The sequence below is a fragment of the Mastacembelus armatus genome, chromosome 11, assembly GCF_900324485.2.
Source record: "Mastacembelus armatus chromosome 11, fMasArm1.2, whole genome shotgun sequence".
NCBI lineage: Eukaryota > Metazoa > Chordata > Actinopteri > Synbranchiformes > Mastacembelidae > Mastacembelus > Mastacembelus armatus.
This window is the reverse complement of record NC_046643.1, coordinates 5,812,433-5,839,235: the sequence shown is the minus strand read 5'-3', so window position 1 is coordinate 5,839,235 and position 26,803 is coordinate 5,812,433. Positions and strand designations below refer to the sequence as shown.

Genomic DNA, 26,803 nt, shown 5'->3' with positions numbered 1-26,803 from the left:
GTAGCATTTACTTTCTTTTCCACCTTTACACTCTTGACAGTTCATTGATTCAAACAAAGAAGACAGCTTCCAAACCATCACTTATCTTTTATTAGATTAGCTAAGACACAAATCATTATTTTAGACATAATGGCACATAAAACTGAAAAATGATCTGTTTTGGATATGGCCTGTTGACATTTCATCTCAAATGATGGCTTCTATCCTAATATCTAATGCTCTATCCTCTAAGTTGCTAGCTTTTTCAATAAACTAAATGGAGCCTCCGAGTTGGCTAATGCTGCTCCCGACCAGTGGATCGGGACAGTGAAATTTGTTTTTAATACAGGAAAGTACGGTTTTGACCTCTAAATGTAACTCGGCACCACAGGCAGCTGTAATATCATCAATGATAATGGCAGAAAATGGCACAGAGGGGAATCAAATCAGCAGAGGCATGATGGATAGATGGAGGGGAAGTTAGTAATGTCTGTCTTCACCCTCTGTTCCTTTCTCACATTCAGCTCTCCTCCCGGCTCCATCTCACCAAATTATCATACTTGGATGCTGAACCACTGCGAACAGGCCACTGTCAGTTATGAAAGTGTTGCACATTTGTTAGGAGGGTACATGTGAGTACATGCAAATAGGCTACTGCATTAGCATTTGATATTCTCAGAGCCACTGGCCTAACAATGCCAAGCTGTGGCGGCATATGTGAGCTTGCCATGAACTCGGCCACGGGATACTGATCCACACTCTCTAGGACATCTTTAGCTCCTGAGAACCGAGCCTGATTTCACACAGCAATAAGGTGTGGAAGCTAAACAGCATGCCACTAGAAAGTTAAAAAAAGAATAATTAGAATTAAAATGTGGATCAGTCACATGATTCACTGTGAATACCGCTTGCCTTGCAAAAAATAAAAGAGTTCATTAAACATCTGATTCAAGGGTTAATAAATATTAAAAAAATTCACAGGCTACTTTAACAGGATTGCTCATTTTATGGTAAATTAAACTGTAACAATTGCATTTGTTGGAAGAGGGGGTGGTCCACAGAAACTGCACACAGCAGTATGCAATCAGCAAAGGCTTCAAGTGGGTGTATTCAATGTTAGCAAATAATTACAGAAGAGTAATGCATTGTAATTCAATATGGAAATATAGAAAAAGTATAAATTAGTCCACATGAAATGAGAGCTGTAGTCTCATTTCCACCGAGCTGTATGTTTTCGCCGACCAGCTGCAGTCTTGCAGTCATGTTCCAGTGGGACTCTGAGCCAGCTCCTCTCCCCTGCGCCAAATCGGCTGGCTCCTGTGGGTCACTTGGCAGTGGGCCACCACAACCCCACCCTGCCAGGAACAGAACTGGGCTTTGGGCCACTCTTTTCAATAGGGTGTCCCAAGAGCTTTGTCTGACTACTTCCTTCACGCTGAGCTGCTCCTGTGCATGGCTTCACTGCAGAGGAGACAAAACCACAGGGGGAAACACAGGCATGAGCAGACATGTAAACACACAATCCTCCTCTGCTTTACAGTGAATTAATGACACATAAGAGGTTGTGTTTGGCAAAGAAGGGCTTTCTTTTTAAATTCCAATTTTTAAGCAGTGGCTGTAATAATTAAAGGTCATTTCCTGCCAAGCAGTGCAGCTCTTCAAAAGTGGCCAAGAGATGTTTTTGCTTAGTGAGGCATAATTACTGGTGAGATGGGTTATCTTGCATTAATATTTCAGTCGGCAGCTAATCTGGTCATAGGTTTCAATTTCAGCTTCTACCAGGATGCCAATAACACTTATGTCTCTCAAAATCTGACCAAGCATTACTTTTGGACTTGAAGGCACGAACAGGACATGATGACCAATCCCTCTGACACCTTTCTCCCCCTGCTGCTGGTTCCATTTCAGGAATCGCTAGAGTCCTCTCGCTGCTGTTTTTCCTTCTGTCAGAGAGGCCTTGGGCTACGGATCCTCATTAGTCACTTTCCCTGAGACCACACTGACACCAGCGTCGTGGTATCCCTCGCCTGAACTCACTGAAGGCTAGTGTGGCCACACACCAATTCACAGGGACTGTCAAAAGCAAGGAGACTTACAGGAGCCGGCCAATCATCAGAATCAACCAACCTTTGAAATGCTGTGAATATCATGAGCGTGCTGCATAATGTTACATGGGCAGAAAGGCTCAGAGGCATCTGCAGCAAAGTGTCATGCACAATGGTCTTTGGGGGAAATGGGGTAAAGTTAAAGAACCATACCAATGGTTTTGAATGTTTTAGACCATTACCTACAAATTGTGTGTACTTTACATTACAGATTGAGATGGCTAATCCATCACAGGGGGAAATCTGTCAGCTCTTACATTACGTTTGTTCTGCAAACAGAAGCTAATTCGTCGTAATTGTGATTTCAGCTGCAAAAAGAATCACATCCTTGATTAAAAAAGTGTCATTAGAGGAAAGGCTGGGCATCTCTGTTGATTAAATACGAAGCTATAGCCAACAGCTGGTCAGCTTAACTTAACATACAGGCTGGAAACAGGGGCAAACTGCTAGCCTGGATCTATCCAATGATGTAAGGATGTAACAAATGGTCATTTTACAGAGGGTGTGTGCTGAACCATTTCTTAGCAAGGCAGCCAGTAACTTTGATGGTTACTTGTCAACCTGACAAAACGACTACAACACTTTCCTAAATAAGTGGTGCTTACTACGAAAACGAAGGCATGATGAACAACAAATTGAAGCTGGGGTTGTTCTCTATGATGAATTGCACACTTCATCCAAGTTTCGAGTTTATGCATGTTGATTTTCAGATAGTAGAAACATGAATGGATATTAATGGCTGCCTGGAACATCAAAAAAATCAATCTTAAAGACTTGCTGTATGGCTGGTGGTAATGAAAAAATATGGAGTGTGCTGTTAATGGCTAAAGCATGCAAAGCCAGCAGTATGGTCCTTTAAAATGGAAAAAAGGTGCAGCGGCAGACCAACCTGAGGTTTGAATGGTCTCAATCCAGCAGACGGTCAGTCTCTGGGCACTCAGTGACCGATAGCTGCGCCTGAAGGAAGGACAAACCCCAAATCAATACCTTGTCTGAAAACACTGGGAGAAACTTGAGTCAGAGATCATGCAATGTCTACAGGAGAAGATATGCTCATGCAACTCAAGCTTTCATTTTTGGTTAACTTAGTACAGGCAGAACCTTTTAAATATTACAGTAAGCAACCTTAACACAGCAAATAAAAAAAGTAGCAGCTCAACTGTATAGAAGATATTGACATAGATTTGGCTTTGTTCATTTTAGCAAGAGTTGCATTAACACTACTCTAATATATTTTGTTAGTACACAGAACAGTTATTTTGGTACATAAAACCCACTACTGTATGGTATTAGAAGTTACGTTTTTCTTACTTTTGAGTCGATTCTTTTTTTTTGTTGCCATGACTGTAATAATATTTTAAGAAACTACGCATTTACCAGCAAGTTTAATGTCAATGGATAAACACACTACGAAATTAAACATTTAGGGTTAGGTTACCTTTACAGTGGAGTTCTCTAGGTTATAACCATCCTCTCCATTGCACTGCCATTACTCTGTACTAAAGTAGCCATCGCGTCAGCGTCATTCATGACAATGAAGCCTAGACCTGAATGGTGGTTTGAATTCAGTTAATTTTCAGACGCTATAAAAGCAATTCTCATTAACGATTACGACCACAGGTAAGAGGATTGAAAAAGTCTTATACATACCCAGGCATTCAATGCTTTAGAACTCTATACACATTAGGAAGCTATCCAGGTTATTTTAGAGGTCTTACCTCTGGGTCCTTTTTAAAAAGTATAGAAAGAGAGAGAAAGAATAAGTTGTGTTCTTTTGATAATCAATCAAGACATCATTTGGTAGGGTTAAAGTCTTCAGACGTCAATACATTCATTTAGATTTAAAAGGCGGTTTTAAATGAGAAACAAAGGAAAACACCTGCATCTGACTGCTGAACGTTGTTTAAAAAGGCCATTTCAGAATTTTACTAGGACAGGAAACAAATAAAGCAAGTTAAGTTTCATAAAAAACAAACTAAGCTTTATTGACAAACTGCTGCAAAACATCTTTTGGACAGATTTAGTAACCTATTTAGGCAAGCTTACACATGTAGCATAATGCATTTTATGGAGAGGGTACAGATACTAGTGGCAGAATAAGTACAGTTAGGATGTTTTAAAATATGTACAATACTTCGGATTGAGCTGCAGGATCCCTTCTCTATAGAAAGAGAAGACCCATGTGGAGATTTCTGTCCCAATCCTTCTTTTTGTCCTTTGTGCATGCAGTTTATAGAGAATCAGATCACAAAATGAAGACCTGAACTGTTTTTAGCATAACACTGGCCATCTCTCGGCCGTATTTTCATTAAACAAACATTTTGTCTTCAGTCTTAAAATTACTTTTAACATGTAAAACAAATTAAGGATATGAGGACAATCCATCTCAACAGTGTCTATTAGGGCTATATTTCAAAACTCTAAGTACAATGACAAATATTGCTGCCTAAGTCTAAATGGACAACGTTTTTAGAACTATTTAAAAACAAACCATCTTCAAGAATAAATGGTACTGATTCGATTAACATTGATTCTTTAACCTTCACTTAATTTAAGATTTTTTTGTTTCTATATTACATAATTGAAAGTTTAAAAGGTCTTTTATTTGGCTATATTAACAGAATTTTGAAATGTAGCCTAAATGGGAATCTGCAACTGACCCTCAACAGATTCTTTGTATTTAAAAACAATTATAATGGTTTCCTTAGACAAGTGAATAATGAGCCACTAACGCCACTACAAATGACTACTCCCAAACAGTTTAAAAAAAAATGAACGACCAACACTGCGAAAAAGCCAGAGGGGGGTAAAAAGTGTCAGAGGAAAAAAGTACAGCAAAATAAACAAAAAACTCAACCAATAAGGATAAAAAAAACAAAGAAAAGAAAAAAAAAATAAAAGAAAAAGACACCAACTTCTCCGCTCTAACCCATCCAAAAGCCGCTTTGGTTGGCTGGTTGGATGGATGGGTGGTTGGTTAGTTGGTTGGTTGGCTGGTGCGACAAAGAAGGGACGTGGGGAGGGAGTTCACGGTCAAATCTCAAAAACCAGTTCCGATTTTCAGTTCCCAATTTGTTCTCTCGTTTAAAGTCCGGTGTAGGAAAAGACCGAACCAAAGACAAAACGGACAATTACTTTTGTCAGGCTGCTTAAAGCGAGAGCTGCCATGGTAGACAGGTGGTAGTCAGGGCGACACGTTAAGGGTGGTGAGTCCGCTTCAGTACTGTCGGTATGGGTGCTCCCGGTAAGGCGTCTTGGCACCTCTGGAGGGGGGAGGGGCCTTCCCTGGAGTCGTTCGCTGTGTTCCATTCCAATCATCTTGGCCTGGACAGAGTGTATACACACACACACACACACACACACACACACACACACACCACACGCACGCACGCACGCACACCACACGCACACACACAAAAGAATACCGCATTTAACCTTTATCATTCAGTACTGATTCAAACCACATCGACCAAGAAAACCAATTTTAGTGAACATTAATGCTGAACTGTAGATTTTTAAAAATATGTTTACATTCTGTGTTACGCAAAAATGCCACATCCTAACAAATGCTGTGGAATAGCATGTCAGCAAGACAGGGTGGGCTACAAATACCTGCAGATTGTTTAATCTGAAATTTATAGTAAATTAATCATTAACCAGACAGGACATTTGCTATGCCACCTTTAAAGGAGACTCAAAGAGGACATATTGAATATTATGATGCTTAAATAAAACAAAAAAAATATAATCAAGTGTGTGTGTGAGTGTGCATATATATATATATATATATATATATATATATATATATATATGCACACTATTCTTCATTTTGTAAAGTATAAATTAGGTGATTTTGTTGAATATAATTTTTCTTTACCATATGACTCATATGATTCTGTGGTCTCTCCGTGTCCGTAGTCGTAATATTCTGGCTCTCTGATGGTCAAAAACAGGAGGAGAAGGAGAAGAAAAATCACTTTCAATGCATGAAAAACATCAAGTAGCTGCTGACTGTAATATCTAGGGGGATGATAATTGGCTTCCACGAATAAGATCAAAGCTTGGCTCTCTAGCACAGAACAACCCGGCTGGTTCTCCTAAATAACACTGCTATCTAAAACCATGAAATATGACATACCATCAATGCTAAATTTGTGCAGAGTGGCTAAAAAGTATTTCTGCTGCTCTCCTGCCCCATTTCCAGTCAAAATGGCAACAAGGCGATGTGTGTGCACTCTGTGAAAAGCAGGTGAAAACCAAAGAGACATCTGATTCACTCACGCCTGCGGCTGACTATAATAGCTGTCGTATGACTCGTAGGCCGTGTCTGTGTAGCTCTCATCGTAGCCCTGGAGAGAGAAAGAAACAGAGAAATGGAGTGAGATTTAAGGAGAGGCTTGTTCATGAATCATGAATGTCAAGATGTCCCCAAAGTACTACACTTGTACTAAAGCAGGCACACTCCCATTGTCTCAAACATCTGAAATCGCCTGTTCTTGTGATGATAGTCGTGCAATTCAGAGCTAACTGTGCACGCAACAATCTCATTTATGTGTTGGAGATGTTGCGCTTGGTCAAACCTGAGAGTGTCACATTTACTGTTTGCTACATATTTTCGTATGTTTCATTTCCAGTGTCAACCTCATCAAAATTAAAGCTTAAACAGATCGCTTTTATATTAACAAAATAAATGCTGCAGATAACCATGTATAACCTAAATAGATAGAAAACTACCCTCCACTGGCAGTTGTACTTACATATTCATCGTAGCTCTCGGCAGCTGGAGCAGGGGTGTGCTGGTGGGGGGGTGGAGGCGCCATCCTCTGTGGGGGTCCGGCAGCTGGGGGCCTGGCACGGGGAGCCGCTGCTCCCCTGGCAGGTGCTGCAGGGGGTCCTCCTCGGCCCGCTGGGGTGCCCCTCACTGCACCACCGCGGGTGACACCTCCCCTAGTGGCTGCACCACGAGGAGGCATTCCCCTACCCCTGGAGAAAAAACTGTTTGTGCACTTAAAGGAATAGTTCACCACGTCAAGAAATATGCTTGTGTGCTTCCTTGTCAGTAAGTGACATCACTCACATATCTACATACAAAATATGCAGCTGTGGGCAGCAGCCAGTCAGCATAGCTTAGCATGAAGACTTAAAAAAAACAAAACAAACCTACTAGCCCCTTTAAAGCTCACTGCTGCAAATCACATCTTGTTAGTTTTAATAATGTGTTTAAATTGCTTTACATTGGCCCTATATACTGCAATTTCTCAAAATGTGAAACTGTTCTTTTTAAAAAGGAGAAGTCTAGTATTGTAAGCCATGTACCATTTTAATCAAACTAATCATCAACTGAAAAGCATTTTGATTTGTCTGTGGCTTGTTTTAGATCCACTGATATTCTTTAAACTCTGCTGGCTTTTTTGTCCACATTAATTTTACAGAGTTTATCATATAAACTGTATTTCTGTATAGGTACTGTATAAACTTTATATGTCCGTGGAAAAAAAATGCTTACGTAAGTTTCTCCCAGCATAAACAGGCAAGTTACACAATTCCAGAAAAAAAAAACTGCAAATACAAAGCCACTTTTGGCCATGGTCAGCAGTCTGTTTGATAGACAGAGCAGATGAACAGCATCATCTTCTGTATTACCCCAGTGACCCAGCAGACGTTTTGTGTGTGTGTTTGTTTATATACGTGTGTGTGGTTGGGCTCATGCATCTTCACACCTGTGTGCTCCGCCAGGGGGGACTCCACGGCCCCTGACCGGCAGACCTCCTCGGCCTCGGGCTCCATGCTCCTGGCCTCCATTCAGGTAGCTCATCTCCATGAATTGCTCTTGGCAGATATCATCCATCATATCCTAAATACACACACAGACACAGACATACACACACAAAGAAAATGAAGGCAGGAACGTGAGTCGAAAACAAGAGTACATGACAAGTGAAGGCGTACAGATGAAAAAGAGAGAAGAACAGGAAGCAATGTGGAAGAAGGAGCAATGAATAAAAGAGTGAAACACAATTACAGAGTTGCTCAAAACACAACATCCCCCTAATGTCTAAGTGTGTGAGTGAGTGGAAGAAAAAGTCTCAGTACCAGTGACTCAGAGTGTTAGAGAAAAGAGAGGGGGGTCGCGTATGTGGGAGGATGGAAAGCATCCATCCACATTCCCTGCCTTCTTCTGCATCACGCACAAATGTAAATCATGTCTCTATGCACTTCTTGACAAGTCTGGTGTGTCTGCATCAACGGTTACCTCATTCTGTACTTAAGAAACAATAAGTTGGGGTGGATTAGTGAAGTTGACTGGCTGAGCAGCACAAATCTCGCAACACAATCCACAGCCTTTTCTTCAGGGAGCAATCGCAAGAGCTGCACTCTGACCCAATCAATTCTTGTTCATAAATCAGTCCTGGACTGGAATGGTAACAAGGCTCTAATGATGGTGAAAAAGAAGAAAAGGTGCATGCTAGAATATGCAGTGCAGGCAGCAGCCTTCAATTAATCTGCAGCAATAGCAGGAAAACACAAGCTACTTGACTGATTACAAATTCATCTCATGCGAGGAGCAATGTGACTGCAGCTGCAGCTAACAAGTCACAGTACTGTCTTTAGCCATCATAATATTTAAATTAATGGCGTTTCTTTGGACATTACATTCTACATAAAAAATTTTTTTTTTAAATGCCAAGAACTAGAATAATCTTCCAATCCTTCAAATAAAAGCACGGCTGTGCTTTTGCATGTACATCGGTAGACATACAGGCACACAGACATAAAGAGGATAAGGAAGAACAAAAGAGCCAAAGCCTTTTGGGATTCCTGAGGTGAAGTACAGGGAATACATAATACATTCCTCATACAAATCTCATCCACCTATTTTCTGGGAACCTGACTCATTTATTAAAATACAGCCCGGTTCCAAATGAAGTCCGTCAAGCCTGACAGATTATGGCCTTAGATTGTAGCGACAGGTTGTGCTTTTTACACAACACAGCAATACCAACATTGCAACTGGTTCATCAGCCCATTCATCATGCCTCTGAAATTATTCTTTCTTCTATAGAAGCCTGCACACTAATTAGAAAATGTAAGGCATCTCAGAAACCCCTGGCCTGGTTTGGCATGAGCCTTTGTTAGAGCACTATAGGCTTCAGCTGGGCTTGACAGCAGATGGGGTTGGCCAGTGCTCAAGAATCTCTCAGCATATAACCAATAAAGCAGGCGTAGGCTGTACAGGGTGACTGTGCCCACATATCTGTCTAGCTATACATCTCCAGGCTGATTCACCTTACTCCTGGAAGAATAAAACTTAGGTAAAGACACTGTGATGGAGGGTCGTATAAGTGAGCCACATGAAGTGGTAACCCCGCTGACTCTGAAAAGGACCCAGTTCCCCCTCTCAAGCTGATTACTTCAGGTGCCTGGACTGTGTCATCAAGTTCACTCCAAGTAAATACACACTCCATTTTCTCTAGCGGTACCCCTCACAAACCTTCATCTAACATACATGCCTGTGACCTGCTCCACCATTCTGAAAGCTCACCCTCACTCAGTTACCCAAGACCACTTTCACCAGGGTTCTTTAAAATTTTCCTGGATAGGGACACCAGTGTTAGATCCACAGGATTCTCATAAACTCTGCAATTACAACTGTGCAGCTGTATATGTGAGCATGACATGTTATTTTGTTTTTAAATTGAAGGAAAAAAAAAATGTTGAGACTTGCCTACTTACAAGTGAATCAAAAAAAAAAAAAAAAAACTCAAAAATTAAAAGCTGAAACAATGAGTCTATTAATTAGTTGCACAGAAAATGTACTGAGTTTTGATATTCTACTAATCTTTTAAAGTAATTTTCTTAGGAAGATAACCAAGCATTCCTGAATTGCAGTTCCCTTGTCGTATGTGATAGCTAAACTAAAATATCAGCTTTAGCTTAACAAAATTCTAATTGGCAATTTTCAGCTTCAACACTGACCGACAAGAAATTCTAACTGAATGATATAACCATTGTGTCGGTTATTTATTACAAAAGTGCTATTACAGTAACATATCCATACAACAGTAAATAATTTTAATACCTGATAACTTGTGTTGAGTGTTTGTCAATATTGCCGATTATCAATTATCAATAATTATCAATTAATTAAATTCATAATCAAGAGGTTAAGAGAAAAAAAAATGTTATTTGCAGCTTTAGGGAATTCAGTATAAGCAAATCAATACAATGCAAACTCACAGGAAACAGGAACTTCTTGACCTCCTCCATAGCATGCGCCATGCGTAAGTAGGCCTCGGGCACGGGGGCAAACACCTCAATGAATACATGCAGCTCCATAGACAAGTGGGCGTACTTTGGCTCACCTCCTTTCCTCAGCCCCTCCTCCTGAAAGAAGGCAACATCACAGGGGTGTCAGCAGACAGCTAACTACAAAATTACATGAATTATGCAACAAGTAATCACATTTCCTCCATCTCATTGTGTATCTTGCATAGGTGTGATATCCTCTTTTTTTCTACGTAGCTTAATAATCACATCGGACCAGTAGATAACAGGTTCAGTGGCTACACTTAAGACTCCTGGAACAGATGCGCGGTGCATTCATATCCTTGGCTTTTGCCTGTGCTATCCTGCAAGTTGACGCCATCTGGACTCATTGCCTGCTATCCATCTCAAGTACAGGCCAGATGTATAATGGCTTCAGGTAGCACCTCACAGGTGTGTAATACCAAATGTATTTGAGTGTGTGTGAGTGTGTAGGACCTTGGATTTGTCTCTCATGGATCCTTTGCCCAGCACAGAGATCTTGGCCCCAGTCTCTTCCTGCAGACGTTTGATTGTATTGCCCTGAGGTCCCAAAATCTTCCCCACGAAATTGAACTAATAGCAAAACAAAGCAGAACAAAATTAGCCTGACAATCAATGCAGAGGCCGGTTTAATGTCAAGAGAGTGAAAGAACAATCACTGTCAGAGATCTTGTTGTGCACACTGCAGCTTTAAGTAGTAGATTTACCAAAGAAGGTCAATACGAACCCCCGAGGGTTATAATACTGTCAGTTCCTATTCACGACAATCATCCAAACACTGAGCCAGAACCAATTTGTAATCTAAAGCTCCAATCTTTACTTCCTCAATCTCTGAACAACATAATTACTGCATGTATAATGCATCCTACAATTAGGAGTTATTGCCAAACACATTTAGCTAGGACTTGCCCCCATGGAAGCAATTCTTCCTGGAGTTATAAAAGTGTTTTTTGTAACATGAAAACACTCATTGGCTTTGTCATCCCTGACACAGCGGGCTGATGTACAAACTAAAACCAAGCCTGTAAGATCAGAAGGCTGTCTTACCTCGCAGACCAAACTCCTACATCATATTGATCTGATGCCCAGGGTGAGCATCTATGCATTGTATTTCTTGTTAGGACTTGCAAATTTAAAAAAAAAAAAAAAAAAAAAAAAAAGATTAAAGCAGTATGGTCTATCAGCTCCTGTTAATGTCAAACCAATACCTAAAAACTTACACAACAAGCTTTAGACAGATGCTATATAAAACTTAGGCGACTAACTAATGCCAGTAAATTTAACAACATGCAAAATAGTGTTATGAAACCAGCAATGGTATTTTTGTCCAATTTACATGACAAAGCAGCCCCTTTCATTCCACCTCATTTTTATAAAGCATCGTTCTGACACCAATGCAGCCATATGTGTGAATCACATATAGACTGAATCGACAGGGATGAATGCACTAGAGGTTATATGATAAAGCCAACAAGACTTCTCTCTGAATAGAAAGATTTACTGAACACAGAAAAGATTCAGTCTACTGAACAAAGCATGGAGAACACTGACATATATATATATATATATATATATATATATAAGAAGATCTCTATTCTAACCATAGTAATATTAACATTTTGATCCTTTTACTCATATTTTAAAACATGCCACTGTAATTATACTCTGGAGCTTAAAGATCAAGGTTGAGAGGAGTAATTTGAGACTCCAAGTAACCCCATGGCTTTGTGTAATTGAAACCCAGCTGCAGGATAAATTAAATCGAGAGGGGTTCACTGTGGTAAAAAAAAAAAAAAAAAAGAAGAGCACAAAAGAATAAGAAGATGGGGCAGAAGGAATCGAGGGCACAGAAAGCTCACCTTCGGGTACTGTTTGACAGGTATGAGCACACGCTCCTTAAGTTTGATGTTCTTTGTTGTGAAAAGGTCCAGGTACGTTTCTGCCTCCTTTTTAGTCTCGCCTTTCTGGATTCTATCAATTTCTAGAAGGGGAGAAGTAGCGTGTCAGGCAGTGCATTTGTGCGAACAAACAGGATACAAAGTGAGTACGGAAATTACCATCAGGAGGATGCAAGCAAGCAGTGATTTGGTCATTTCCAGCTATAACCATTTGGTCGTCAAGGTTAACACCAGGCTATATTTGGCTAAGAAGCAGGTCTTACATACGTTAAATACAGTCTTCAAAATGAACCAGCAATTTTCTAGATTCTACACATCTGAAAGAAGTTCACTTTGAGTCTGACTTTGCCTGTTTTTCTCATGGACATCTTGAATTTCTTTTGACTCACAAATCACCAAGTCAGTGTTAACTGAATGCCAAACAGTGGTGCTTCCAGATGAATACAAGATGGAGTGCATGTGATGCATTTCATTTAGCACCTTCTTATGATCTTGTCAACATCCAGTATAGAGCTAAAACTCTTTGATTAGTCTAATAAATGGTGACTATTTTGATCAATCATTTCAGCCATTTTTTTTCAAGCAAACTCCAAAAAATGGTCACATCTTATCGAGTTTGATGATTTGCCTTTTCGATTAAATCTGTGTATTTTCGCTGCTCATTTGCTAAAAAAAAAAAAAAAAAGCAGTTTTAAAGAAATGCTTGTGTACTGTGGAAACAGGGATCGACAGACATTTTCTGCTATTTGACATTTCATAAAATAGAAAACAACTGTCACGTCAATCGATCATGAAAACAACCATTTGTTAAGGTCCTAATTGTGGACCTTTCAAACCACAGTCAACATTCTGTCACCACTTTCCTGCGGCACAGCACCAAGACCCCAGCACAAATCACCATCTCAAACCACCTCCTCTCTCACGGCCGTGACAGCTCCTGGGCCTGCGATGTGCAAACATGTCAGCTACACCACAGTCCACCAGCTGCAGATCTGGGGGAAACTCAGTAGATGTTTCACTGGGGAAACCCACAGCACATCCTGACACACTTTCTGCATCATTCTTACTTTGAGTCTCACAGATGCAGCCTAAGTTTCGCACATCCTGTTAGACACCGAGTTAATCACTGGGTATCAGAAACTTGCAACAAAGACCTGGTTTGCAGAAACAGATTCACCCCCACTTGGGCAGTTCCTCAGCTATAAATCCAACAAAACAAAAATAACCACTTAGTTAGCAGTCTCATTTAAAAGCTACTGGTATAGATAACGTCCTGATATTTTCTGTAGCATCACTGTAAAGCCCCTACCCTCAGTAGGGACTTTACAGACACCTATGGTACTTTGTCACATTACTCTTCAGTAGGACTACATTATTTTACTGAAGAAGTGATTTTGGGAACATTAAATTGTGCTAACCCTCTAGAGTACACTGAGAAAGGTTTAAACATGGGATCACAGCTTAGATGACGACCACTGGAAAAAGAGTATCAGACAGGGTCTTTTGTCCCCTCTCCTGCTACAGGACCGCAGCCCCGGCGGCTGCTACCCGCAGCCTCTGGCTCAAGGACACTTCAGCAGCGGACTGACGGACAAGACGGGCGGCACTGGACGCTCCCCGTCCCCACTGCCGAGGGGACCCGAGCCGCTACCGGAGCTACTTGGCTTTATGCGGCCACACACTCACCAACAGGGACTCGACACCGAAAACAAAAACGAGGATTTGCCCGAAAAGGGAGACTCGGTTTGTAAGTTCACACTCGGCACCGAGCACTGGTGTGACGCGCCGCAGCAGAGGAAGCGGAAACGATGAGCATCTTGTAAAGTGTGTACCACCGTCTTAGCGCGTCTCAGACACTTGTCCATGGTTTAAGTCGCCACCACAGGTGTAGACCCGGGGGCACTTACTGGGCTGTTGAAGCGCTCAGTGCTGCGGCTAATGGGGCAGTCCACGTCCCGTCCGCAAACACATGGCGCTCAAAGCGTGGAGGTGTGCGGTCTGAGACGAGCCGTGTGCGGCTCCCCTGCAACTCGAGGCGACACCCGCATTGTGGAAGAGCGGACACGCAACACGGAGCGGCACTTTACCTGCGTTTAAAAGTTTCATGGCGTGTTTAAACGACGAGTCCAGGCTGTCCTTCTCTGCTAGCAGCTCGGGGAGGTATTTGTCGTCGTTCTCCATTTTGAGTTAAGGTCGGAGGGGGGAGTCAGTTTCGGTGCAACAAAAACAGCGTGAAAAAGCCCAACAATAACAGAAGAAAAAGTAGTCCAGTTATGTAACTACGGAGTGCCGCGTATCCTCTGTGCGCACGGCGCTTTGCATGTGGCTACCGGGCGTTTCTGCGACGGTCGGGTCCGCTACTTTGCGTGCCTGTGGTTTCCCCAACCGGCTGGTCTGCTCTTTTCAGCAGCGCTGGCTGGATGGAAATGGGAGAACAAAAGCAGAGAGAGACTGGAAGAACAGTGATCCGATTCCAGCCGACGGAAGTGAGCTCAGAAGGACGTAGCTCTCCGGATTGACGCCGCCTACTGTGTGTGCTGTGTGGATGCGCGCCGCCGCCGCCAGGAGCGATAATCCACTATCAGATTTTCAGTGGTGGTGTGGGTGTGCCCGCTCCGTGGAGAATAAAAACGTCGAGAGCACTCAGAAGGCGTTGGAAAGTCCCCAGCCATTGGCTTCACTGCACTCTGAGGGAAACTCATAATGGAAACCTATTTAATTATGTATGTTTACGGGTGTACCAGACCCAAATGTGCTCAAAAGTGAGTCGATTGATAATCTATATTTGGTGCCTCTGTATAATACAGAGTTAAATATGGAATGCATTTGTTTGGGTTAAATGGAAGGGAATGTCGATTATCTTTTTTTAAAAAATATAGTTTTTAATCCATTTATTATTTAATAGGTTTATAAAAATAGAAACATCTGGGGACAAATGTAGCAGCAGGTGTAGATGAAATCGGATGTGATCGATTATTGTGGTCTTTAATTTCGGGAATTAGGAAGAGATTTAAGTATATTCTCAAAAGCTAAAAATGCACATTACATAGATATTGAATTGTTTTGTTCATATTCACTGATGTGAATAAGGCTGATAGAATATGACACATCCTCCGTATTTTCTTTATTATAATAATTTCAGTAACAGTGTCACCTGAAGTAATGGCACTTTCATTTCAGGATCTCTACTGCCCCTTAGTGGTAGCGCTGATTATGACAGAGAGGGCCACATGCTGCTGAATCTGGTTCCATCAAAGGAAGCCTGTTGTTAGTCTAATCCCTCATTTTCCTCTACGCCTCTCTTGATGCTGAAACACTTATGTGAAAAGTGAAAAGCACATAGAGGAGAATGTCCGGAAGAGACCTCTCAAGAATTGATTGTTCTGACTCAGACGGTGGTAATGGGCCTGTCACGCCATTGAGTGGAGCATAAAAGGTCAAGGGTTAGAGTTGACCTAATGCATACAAAGCAGGTCCAAGACGATTTCTTGTATATTGGCTCTTTAAGCATGTACAGTACAATGCATTATCTGCAGGCAGATGCTCTTTGAGCAAACAGCAAAACCTGCAGGTCATTTGTCAGTCCACTGCAGGGGTGAAAACTATTGCGATCGACCGCAGATGTACCCAGGCATGCATCTGCTCAAAACAAATGAAGGCAAAAATTGTCTGCAATAAACACTTATGGGAGGCCGAAGACCCGCTCTAACCATCAGCGTTCAGCTTGATCTATCTCTGACCATTACAGTGTTATTAGTGTTGGGGGTTGCAAGGTTGTCTTGACTCCTCTTGTCATTGACAGAATGGATTGCTTGTGAGCTGAATTTCAATTGGCTCATAAAAGGAAGAGTTACTTCTCTTGGCAGGTGGAGGAGTTCCAATCCAATAGCTCGCACTCTTGCCTTCTGCTTGTGTGGACTTCCCTTGTCCCCTAACATACAGAGCCACAGTCTGGGGTAAACAGGGGCAGATGGATGGGGGTAAACACTGGGGTTAGACTTATCCAAACCCCTGTTATTCCAGAACTTTGCATCTGACCATTTTTCATGCCCCAAAGCCTCCAATAAATAACAAGGATTCAGTGGTCCCCTGGAGACTTACCCTTGTTAGACCAGAGGAGCCTGCAAAACATTTTGATCTGATGATAACAGGGCCAAAGATAAACCAAACTGCTTACAGTTCATCCTGTCAGGAGCATGAATGTCTATAATAAATGTCATGGCAATTTATCCATTAGTTGTTAAGACATTTTATTCAAAACCACAAACATCAGCGTCATAGTTACACTAGAGGAAAACTGGGGATCACCAGTCAGGACTCATCCTCTGGGGACCATGAATGGATGTACAAGAGTTTACAGTGGTTCACCTGAATATTTAAGAGGTGGACAGAAGAATCAACACGGCTGTGCCTTAACCCTCCCACAGTATACTAAATCATTTTTTTCAGAGGAGACACCCAATGAATGATATCAAGTTTTACATGAAATGCTTTCGTACTTCAGTTAATAATAGGGTACACCCCCAAAAACCTAACATAGAGATGAAAGGGAAGCGGTGGAGCGACAATTACAGAGAATGTGAATTTACAAGCTTAAGTCCTAAAATCTACACACCGTTAGTCCAGGGTTTTCCTGTTCGTGGGCCATTTAGGCAAGAAAGCGAGCAAGAGAGAAAGAGAGCGAGAGGGATGGCTGGGCACCGTCTGAGGGTCACGCTCAGTTTAGCATTGCTACAAGGCCAGAGAAACCTTTTTTTCCCCATGAAAGCTTTCAGAACTGTCACACCTGCTTAGGTCTGTAACACCACCCCACCCCCGTCTGTCTCCATCTCCAACTCTTCCACCTTTCCAGCATTTCCCACCCCTACCTCCCTCACCACCCACCAACCACAGAAAACAAGCTCTCCCTCCATCCCATCTCCCAGATTTTCTCTCAGGTGGTTATTTTGTTAACGGTCAGTGTATCTTAATATGAATTGTGGTTTGGATTTGGATAAATATCTATCTGGCTCTATATGCAAACTAAAAAGTAAAGACTATTATTTGCACTGCAGAAGTCTGGCTCCATTACTTGGAGACAGGAGTTCTAGGAAAAGCTATTAGTAAGGGCACTTACATATTCTGCTGGTACTGCAAAAACAAAAACAAAACAAAACAAAAAAAATAGCACAGAGCCAGCAGCCAAAAACTTTAATTTACCCTCCTAACAAACTAGATGGCAAAAAACATGGCAGGTGAAATCACAACGTCTTTTTTTTTTTTGATAAATAAGTAATGTGACATTTTAGGTTGGCTTATTTCTGACAGGGCTGAGAGGAAGTGGGGAAATGGCTCCAGTTTTTCGCCTGTTAAAAAAATGTAATAGCTCATTTTAGTGTAAGAAAATGTGAAAATATTTTATGCCCTAATAACTCGGCTCCTGTTATAGTCATTTTTGCTGAAATGTGGACACCATTATTCCACCCTTCTCTGCATACTGTTCTGAAATATAGAACAAAGTGAAAGGGATATAAATATGCTCTTGGAGCTGACAAAATCTCTTCAACTTTTAAGTCAAAAGAACCCAGACACTCAATCATCCATCTTTTCTCAGCAGCATTAGCTCAAGTTATCCATGCCACTATATCAACAGTAATTAATTTCGATCAATATCCTTATGTGTATGTAAGGATCACTGTAAAGGAAATATGTACAAATAAAAGTTACATTTGTTATAAGGCCAAAAATACGACTCCCATGGTATGATAATGTTTTGTGCATGAAAAAAAACTGTTTGCTAAAACTATCAATGTCTTGTAATGCCAATAGTTTTGGTTTTATTTGCCCAAGTTTTGAGATAACTGTCAGGGGACTTTTACTTTTTTTCTAATAGAAAATAGTTCAAGAAAAACTATTCATTGAAAGGATAAGGACACGGTTTCTAGAAGTATACATTTCTGTTGGATTTTTTTAAAAGTAATGCTTCAATGTTGTCTGCACCAGAAAAAAAATTCAAATCATTTACCTCCTTGGGGTGTCGGCATAAGTCTCACAGACAAATATCTCAAAATCAGGCCAAATAAAGCTAAAACTATCTGCATGGGGAGGAAGATGAGAAACTATGTTTTTGAATCAAATGTGTAATGTAACAGGGGTTGCTAAGACTGACAAACCCAAGTATGCAGCTCTACTGATGTTTTTAGTCTGGTTTAGTGTTTTGAGTGTTATATCCCACAAACTTTACTCTATTCACCTTCAACAGTTTCTTCAGGCAAAGTTTTAGCACAATACTTTAACATTGCTAGGTAATCTTCCTCCTTTCTGCCTATAAAGTCATCAATTATTTCATCATAGGATATTACTCCAGGGCATGTTATGGCTAACACCAAGAGCACTACAGCAATTCTCAGTCATTGTTGACCTCAGGTGAATTATACATATATTATGTAATGTACTATGATCATTATTCTATCAATGACATGAGGGAATGGTGGGGCTTATGTTATACCTGCAGCTGGGATGTATCATTTTTTAAAATTAAAATGTTTTTAAAATTTTCCTCCTCCTTTGTGTTGCCCTCAGGTGTTGGATTGTTTTTCTGTACCTTTTTTTAATTTTATTGTGTTGTGGTATACTAGTCCTAGAGTTCCCATGGCTTGTACAAGGTTTGTGTTATGCTTTTTATAGCACTGTTGTCATATCCTACTTACACCTTATAGCAAAACTGTGGACTGGGTCTGGTGTATTTTGGCTTCCTGGTTGTCAAAGTTGTTAGTGGCTCTAACATATTGTTTGTAGAAAATATAAAAATATATTAATATAATTCATTTCATCGACTACAGTTCAGCCAAACACAATTTCTTATCACTTACCAGTCAACTAATAGGATTCAACAAAGCACATGCTTGCTTAGCATCAGACCCATTGATCGACCAGGGACCCATTGCATGGTGCATACTGAATGTTACTTCATGTGTTAACTGTCTGGAGAGTGTCTCAAACAACATTTAAAAAAATGATATCATCTGCTATGTCAGGAGGACTGGTGTGATATGTACTGAAATTAAAGTAGGCATCTGTGGAACCCAGGGGCCAGAGTAAAAGCTGAATTTGTTTACTCACACTCAAGGTTTTCGTATGATAATTTCATCAGTGTTCTGATTCTTTTTCTCTCAGTGCTGTGGTTATTGTTTCATCTGTGTGTGTGTGCGTGTGTGTCTGTATCTGTGTGTGTATGTGTGATTTATGCAGAACATGCTTTACACTCATGGGTTTTCCCTCCTTCACACTTTGATGTAAGTGCTCGACACTCTGCAGCTAAAGATATACCTACAGTATTGATTTATGGTAGCCAGCCGTATTCATTGGACCCAAATGAAAAGCCAATAAGGTGTTTATAGACACATATATATCTCCACATAATGCCCCGTGGCTTGTTAGGTTTTTATATCCAGTGTTACCTCTGGGAGATCACTCAGGTAACAGTTTGCATTCAACCCTGGTACTGCGTCATTAGTAAGCAAACAGTAGAGTGGGTGTGGGAGATATTTTGGCTCTCAGACAGGGATGTTGTGCCAGTTGTAGACCAACTAAGGATTTCATTGTGTTGTAGACACATTTTAATGAGCAGTATGCTCAAATTAACTAGTCTCCATCTCCTTATATCACCACTTTTTGTCTATTAATAATGGAGTGGCTCATTGCAGTACTTACAGTCCTTATGTGTTGTACATTTCAAGTCATTCTGGTGTATGTTTTTGTTGGTAGGAAAGTCAGGTTATATAGAATAAAAATTATTGTTGTCTGTGATGTTTTCAGCCAATTGATTGGTATAGTGTTTGTCCACTTTGGTGGCCAAAATCATCCATTTAAAGTTCTCCGGGGCATTTCCATTGTGAACACAGATTATAAATCTGCCCCTAAAAATATGTGTTTTAGCCTAGGACTGATCATAATGACAATTTTACCAGTCAGCCTGGGGGACCTTTCTTGTGTCCACAAACCTGCACAGATTTTTTTAGTCATTGACAATCAGGAGAGCGGATAAACCTTATGATTAATTACACCAGACTCCAGATTGAACCACTGCCTAGTAAAAACTGCAATTCTAGTGGCAGACTACCTGTATGAATTGCATGTTCTTGTACCAAAACAAACATGGTCAACATTTGTGTTCAGTTTATGAAGGAAATTCATCATCTGCAGCCTTTCTTCACCCTCAACAGGTAGTCTGTCATGGCCAAAACCCAGATCCTGCACCGCAGACAGTTCTGGCTTGGTGACAGAGCAACATCAAACACACAACCCATTTGATATGTCAAACCATGGTGGCTCCCAACTCTCTCTACACAATAGCGTCTAAAAAACACAAATCCTATAAATCTCTCTGAAACCAATAAAGGATTTAACACTTGGTTTTAGGCTTTAGTAATTATAAATGCATTTAGACCTTCAAAGGACGGCTGCAGATGGAGATTAGAGGCCCATAGATGTTAAGCACTGTAAAGAAATGTCATGCTGCCCCACCTTCACCTGCTTTGTACCTTAGGACATTTATAAAAATACAGCCATCACTCACACATTGCTTTTTAATGACTGTAAATGATAGACATTTCTTCCTAGTGCCTCTTCAAGGCCATTATTTTAATGTTAAATAGAAGAGGAGAGAAATCCTGCCTTTGAGCTCTTTTCCTTTGATCAGGGCCTGTGTGTTGTGTGTATGTGTGTGTATGTGTGTGTATGTGTGCATGTCTGTGTAAACAGTAAAGAAAAACACCATCAGTGCAGTAGTCAAAGATTTGTGATCAAATACAAATCTCTGTGGTACATGAGTGTGTGCATGTGTGCAGAAATAAGAAGCTGCCTGTTCTCAGCTAATGTGATGGCACCTCAACTTTGAATGCAAAGAAGAAATAAAGTGGCACCACTGCTCCAGTCACCCAACTTCTCCTGCATCATTACTCCTTGCTTTGAATGTTTTGTGCATGCAACAAACGCAGAGAAATGCAATAATCCACCTCTCTCCACCTATCACTATAAATCATTAGTGGGAAGTTGTAATTATGTGATGGAGAGTTTTTTTCCTGTTCATTCCCCAAGAACAATGTTCATTGTCTGACTTTGTGCCGCTGCTTTCAGCAAAGAAGTGCATCCATGTGACATCTGGCTCACTTCCTAGACATTAACATTTCTGCACTGTCCTTCATCCAGAGCCATGTAATGCTCTGTTTGCAATGTTTATCTTTCCACGCCTACATGGCCAGGCTAAGGCTGTGTAAGTGAAATGTAGGTCTGATGTGTGTATGCTGTTTGGCATTCATCACACTGACCGTCCCACCCTGCCGTGAAAAATCATGTCACACCTGCTAATTTAAAACACAAGGATTTGTTCCTCTCCTTGCTCTTCAGCTCACCAGGAATGCATAAACAACATTTAATCAATTTTTTGGGTGAGGCTAGCTTACAAAGAGGCCATCAGTCAAAGTCCTTAGGGAGTGTTTTTTTTTTAAATTTTATTGTTTTATCTTTCCACATATCAGGAAGCCCACCTCTTCGTTGTTGTTTTGGATAAGCTGATTGTTTGGCAGCCTCCCTTTTCACATTGAGGTTACGAGGTCCATCTTAAGTGTCGAGTCAGATTTGTCTGGTTTGGCCTTTAGTAAAAACACACACACAGCACAAACTGTGCACCACATGCCTTAATAAAAATATACTCACACATGCTGTGGGCGAAGCAGAGGGTGAGGCCTCTCGACTCAGACAACACCTGGATCCAGACAGCTGGCTTGATGAGGTCTGATGTGGCCTCGGGCGTCTGAAAGTCTGCATTCTCAATGGACTCGCTCAGCTACCCACAGTGTTTCCTACAGTAGTGAGGTCAGGCAGACCATCCAACATCAGTGGCCAAGGATGTACTTTAGCTGCATTTAAATGTCATTGCAATGTTCTATGGAGCTGTGTGCATTAAACCCCCTCACTGTCTTTCTTTGTCTAGGAATGACAGTTCAGTAAAGACTACATTATTGGAAAAATCTCTGATTAATCACCAAAACCAGAGTATATTTTCCTAAACTGACCTTTGTTTTTGTGAAATATTGGATGATTTTGCCTCTTTGAACCTCAAACCAAGGGAGAAGATTAGAGGGCAAATGTCTCTCTAGTGGTTTCAAATGTTGGTCTGCAAACAGACATCCAGACGCATGAGCCCTTGCAGTTAACTAATGTCACGCACACCCTTGCAGCCACATGGACACAGAAACCATGAATCGGCCCTTAAACTTTAACAACTGGCATTTCAACAGCTTTAAGTGCTTACTCTTCAAGTGACACTTTTACTGCTTTCAGTGCTGTCACTTCATCTAACTGCGCTCACAGCTTTAACACTAGCTCATTTAGGTTCTTCCACTTCACCTCACATTTCAGCTTGTTCCAGCATTTACATACCTACTGAAAATGAAGCACTTACAGTGCTTACACTTCACATGACATTTTTTCACACACTCACATTTAAACTGGTTTCAGTCGCTCCTCTGCACATTAAATAAATAACCTTTTTTCAGTGCTTACACTTCAGAGCCTTTCACTGCTGTAACTTCCACTGACACTTCAAATGCAAAGACTTTATATTTTAACATGTAGACACTGTTTACACTTGCAGTGTTTTGTGCAAACTAACCTACTCTTGGCCCCTCCCCCCACAGATTCTACTAAAAATACATTTTCTCAGTGGTTCCTTAGATTTCTTAATCATTTTCTGCTCTATTCTCACTTTCATATAAACCACAAAATCTAGTTTGGCTTCACTTATAGGCTAAGACATGGCGACTGCCCACATTTCACCATACCCAATTGACCCCCATGCACATACCAGTGAGAAACACAGCACACTCAATCAAATGATTCAGTGATTCAGTCACCTCTAAGTACTTTTTTTCTTTTTTCCATCAGGCTCAACTGTGCAAGTTAAAGCTGTGTGAATTCCATTAAGATATTCTACCCCCACCACTCTCTCCTCCTGGTTTTGATTATGATATGAGCTGAGGAGTTAATAAGCGTATTAATTACCTGTGTAGGAGACAAACCATCTCCCAGAGCGAGCCCACAAAACCCCTCCACCTCCTTTCCTCCTACACACCAACCAATGACCATCACTGCTGGGCTTAAATGAGCCATCATTGTCTGACTGTCTCCAAGGTCGGTCAAGGCTCTCCTGTTAGCAGAGTACCTGCTACGTGGAGTCTCTTAAGTTGCACAGTAATGAGAATAATTAGAATAATACAAGGTCAAGCAGGACAACAGAGAGACAGACATGGAAAGAGAAAGGGAACAGAGAGCGGAATAAAATACTGGGGTGAGGAAATTGCTGTAATCCTCCTGGAGACTGGATGTGATCATTGCTTGATACTTCAGTTTCTAATTCTCTCTTTGTTCATGGTGAGGCAATGCACAAGCCTGCAGACACACATACACACCAACAGTAGGTACACACAGCATGTCAAGCCTTCAACTTGTCCAGACATCTCAGATAAAAAGTGTCAAACCTCATAGATTCACTTGATGTGACTATATGTCTGGTCTATCACTCACACACACACACACACACACACACATGCATGCACTGAGCATTCATGTGATGCTGAATTTCAGCATAGACGTGTCTGACACTCTGGGCACGCCAGGGCATAGGTGGCTTCTCACAGCAAAGCCCAAGCAGAGGAAGCCAAAAGCACAGCCTGAATAGAAGCGCATCAGCTCAGTGTGTACAGCGTATGCAGCTAGAGGTCAGTACAGGTCGGCACAACAGCGTAGCCCACAGCCCAAATAACAAGCAGAACAAACAGCAGGATTTCATTTCTCAGCTGCAGACTTTCCTCTCTGAATGCTCACAGGATTTGGTAAACATCAGTGCTGTCATGATAACAGAATTTTAACTTTTATCGGCTGCAACAGTCAGGTTTCTAGGTTTAACCCTTCATTGATATTACAACATGCTGTGGCTCAGATTAACCCAAGACAAACAGCAGATTCTCAAAAGGTTTTAGGCAACACTGAAACAAACAGATGATATAAAATTTACCAATATTCAGCTTGTCTCATTAGAGGAGGACATCACTCCAGGTACGAGAGTGATGATGTCTGAGAAAAGAGCTTGCCAGACCTCTGTAGCCAACTCCTCATGTGTTTGTGAGGCAATGTTTAAGCTCTGGAGTACTCTGTTAATTATTAAAGTCATTTCACAAACAAAATGCCAAATGAATACTTGTTTTTCTGTGATTTATCTAATTAGAAACTGAGCTTTATAAACTGGTTTTGAACTGACAGGTGAAGCAGGTAACATTTCTCACTATGTTTAATTAACACTGTACAAGCAACTAATTGAAAAATGAAAACGATTGAAAATAACCATAAATTGTGGGAATTTTCTCAGGTTAAATACCTAAATAACACATCTATCCTAATCTAATTTCATTTTTAATTCAAAAAATTCTACTTACACTCAACTAACAACATTTTATTTGTCATATTGTTTTGTATGGCTTTGTAAGATCACAGTCACATTGAGTGTAATGAGCAGAAACTACAGTGTTGTGTGCTTATTGCAAATGCTTTCATCTGCATTTTACACACAACATTGGTTTTACAGTTCTCTTGGTGAATATGACTGAGTTATCATTTGTGTTTCTTGCCAGCTCATCTCTGTCCCATTGGATGGCAGAATTCTGGTCAGTACACCCCAACTCAAACTTTTTCAGTGCTTTGCTGTGCTCTTCTACATCTGCCTACATATATTTCATTGCACCTTCCATTCACTTTTGATAGGTGATAACGAGCTCAAATGTAAATGTATTATTAACCTGGTACGTTCAGGATCCACTGTGATCACAGTGGTGCTGCCAGTGAATCCTGTCATTTAATGGCAATGGTGATCAGCAGTTATGACAATGGTAAATCATCTTTTTTCTTTGAATTTACCCTGCTCACTTCATTGCACAACAAATGAACAAATGACACATAAGCAGAAAATAGCTCAGTCCAAACTGCTAAGAGTGCTACAGTATCAATATTAATCTAAATATATGCCTAAAATGAATTACTGATGGGCAGAGTGAGGAATTCAAAGCAGAATTTTTGATATACTGCTATTGAACTACTGTGCTGCTGTACTGTGACATCACAGGCTTTGAAGTAACTCTTGGGGTTTTGATATCAGTTGGATGTTGTTGAATTTCCATCACAATGTGCATCTTCCTTGGCTCTGTACACTTCCCCTATTCCATTCCTGGCACCAGTTATGCCCAGCACTTTATTTGGCCTGGGATTTAGCTGAGGACATGCTGGTCTGTTTGATGCTGAAGCCATGTTTTTTAGCTGTTTGACCCTGACTGCTGCATTCCCATGTCAAGAGCCAGAATGCAGCTCTTTGTCTTCCAACCCTCTTCCTTGCTCCTTTTCTTTTTTTCCCCCTGATCGATCTGTTTATGGCCTCTGGCGACAACGTTGAATTTGCTGCTTGCAGAAAAACATTTGGTGCAAACTCAGAACATCTAGGAAGCCAGTTCAGTCCTTTACAACAGACCCAGAACTGCTGAACTGCTCTTTCATTTCAACTTCATCAAGCAAACTATAACGTGCCTGAGGAATTAGAGGCAGGAGGTACAATCAGCAATTACAAGCTTCGATCACCAGAATGCTGGTTTTTGTGCATTTAAAGTGTCTCTGGATGTTCGCAGTCGCATTTGCATTCATGTGACAGAGCAGCTTCCATAAAAGTGACATAGACTGGAGCATAATGTAATGGCCTTTTTTAAAGTAATAATGTACTGAGTTATATGAATGTCACAAAGTGTACAATGGTTAAGAGGGCAAGAGTTACAGTGTTAGCATGTGTGTGTATATGTGAGGGGAGATTTACTTTCCTGTTTCATGTGGATGTTGCACATCATCAGTGAAGTGAAAGACAGCATTCTGGCATCTTTTACACTTCAGTACACAGGAGAATAAATTCCCTCACAGAACCACACAGAAACACACACACACACACACACACAATATTTCTCTCTCTCTTTCACACTCTCACACGCAGCAGCATCCTTCTAAAAAAAGCATCAACATTAGGCACGAAGAAGTTGCTGAGAAGTGAAAAGCCATCTAAGCTGTTGATCCTGTTTGCCGCTTTGAAATTTTCAAGGAAATCTTCCTTTTCGATCTTTTTTTACTGAAGGATGAGTGTGTGGTGAGGCAGTCTCCGGCAGAGATGGAGTCTTATCTATCACGGGGCAGCACTGTCTGAAGCTCAGCACACTCGGGTGCTTCATCTCAGGTGTCCTCTGCTGGTAAGCCTAAACCCTTATGAAACAGCAGGGCGGCCAGAACATGAAATCATATGAGGAATGCCGCCTGGTAAGCCAGTATCTATGGCTGACACAATAACAATACACATAGAGCCTAAATGGTGAGATATTTAGGGATCAGAACAATTGCTGTTGCCGGCTTTTTGGCCCAGTGAAAACCATTTACTTTTTCACGGCTTTCCAA

General features: G+C 41.0%; 1 protein-coding gene across 2 annotated transcripts; it reads right to left on the bottom strand.

Moving 5' to 3' along the window:
• Positions 1 to 4,043: 4,043 nt before the first annotated feature.
• Positions 4,044 to 14,805, bottom strand: khdrbs1b (KH domain containing, RNA binding, signal transduction associated 1b). 2 transcript variants are annotated; one of them, XM_026300545.2, is made up of 9 exons: positions 14,377 to 14,805; positions 12,251 to 12,372; positions 10,848 to 10,964; positions 10,323 to 10,469; positions 7,805 to 7,938; positions 6,842 to 7,079; positions 6,366 to 6,433; positions 5,962 to 6,020; positions 4,044 to 5,408 (listed from the first exon to the last, which is right to left on the bottom strand). In XM_026300545.2, exons 1-9 carry the CDS (start codon positions 14,468 to 14,470, stop codon positions 5,302 to 5,304), a joined length of 1,086 nt encoding a protein of 361 aa, XP_026156330.1. In that variant the 5' UTR covers positions 14,471 to 14,805; the 3' UTR covers positions 4,044 to 5,301. The 2 variants fall into 2 exon arrangements, with proteins under 2 accessions (XP_026156330.1, XP_026156331.1); XM_026300546.2 differs by having other exon boundaries at positions 6,842 to 7,067; positions 14,377 to 14,802.
• Between the last annotated feature and the right edge of the window lie 11,998 nt (positions 14,806 to 26,803).

Excerpts from the sequence above, each read along its gene's own strand:
- khdrbs1b (XM_026300545.2), bottom strand. The coding sequence starts at position 14,470 with ATGGAGAACGACGACAAATACCTCCCCGAGCTGCTAGCAGAGAAGGAC. Across the intron at positions 12,373-14,376 it reads CATGAAACTTTTAAACGCAG|AAATTGATAGAATCCAGAAA; the intron begins GTAAAGTGCCGC and ends CTCCCCTTCTAG. Across the intron at positions 7,939-10,322 it reads TCAAGAAGTTCCTGTTTCCT|GATATGATGGATGATATCTG; the intron begins GTGAGTTTGCAT and ends GTGTGTATTTAG.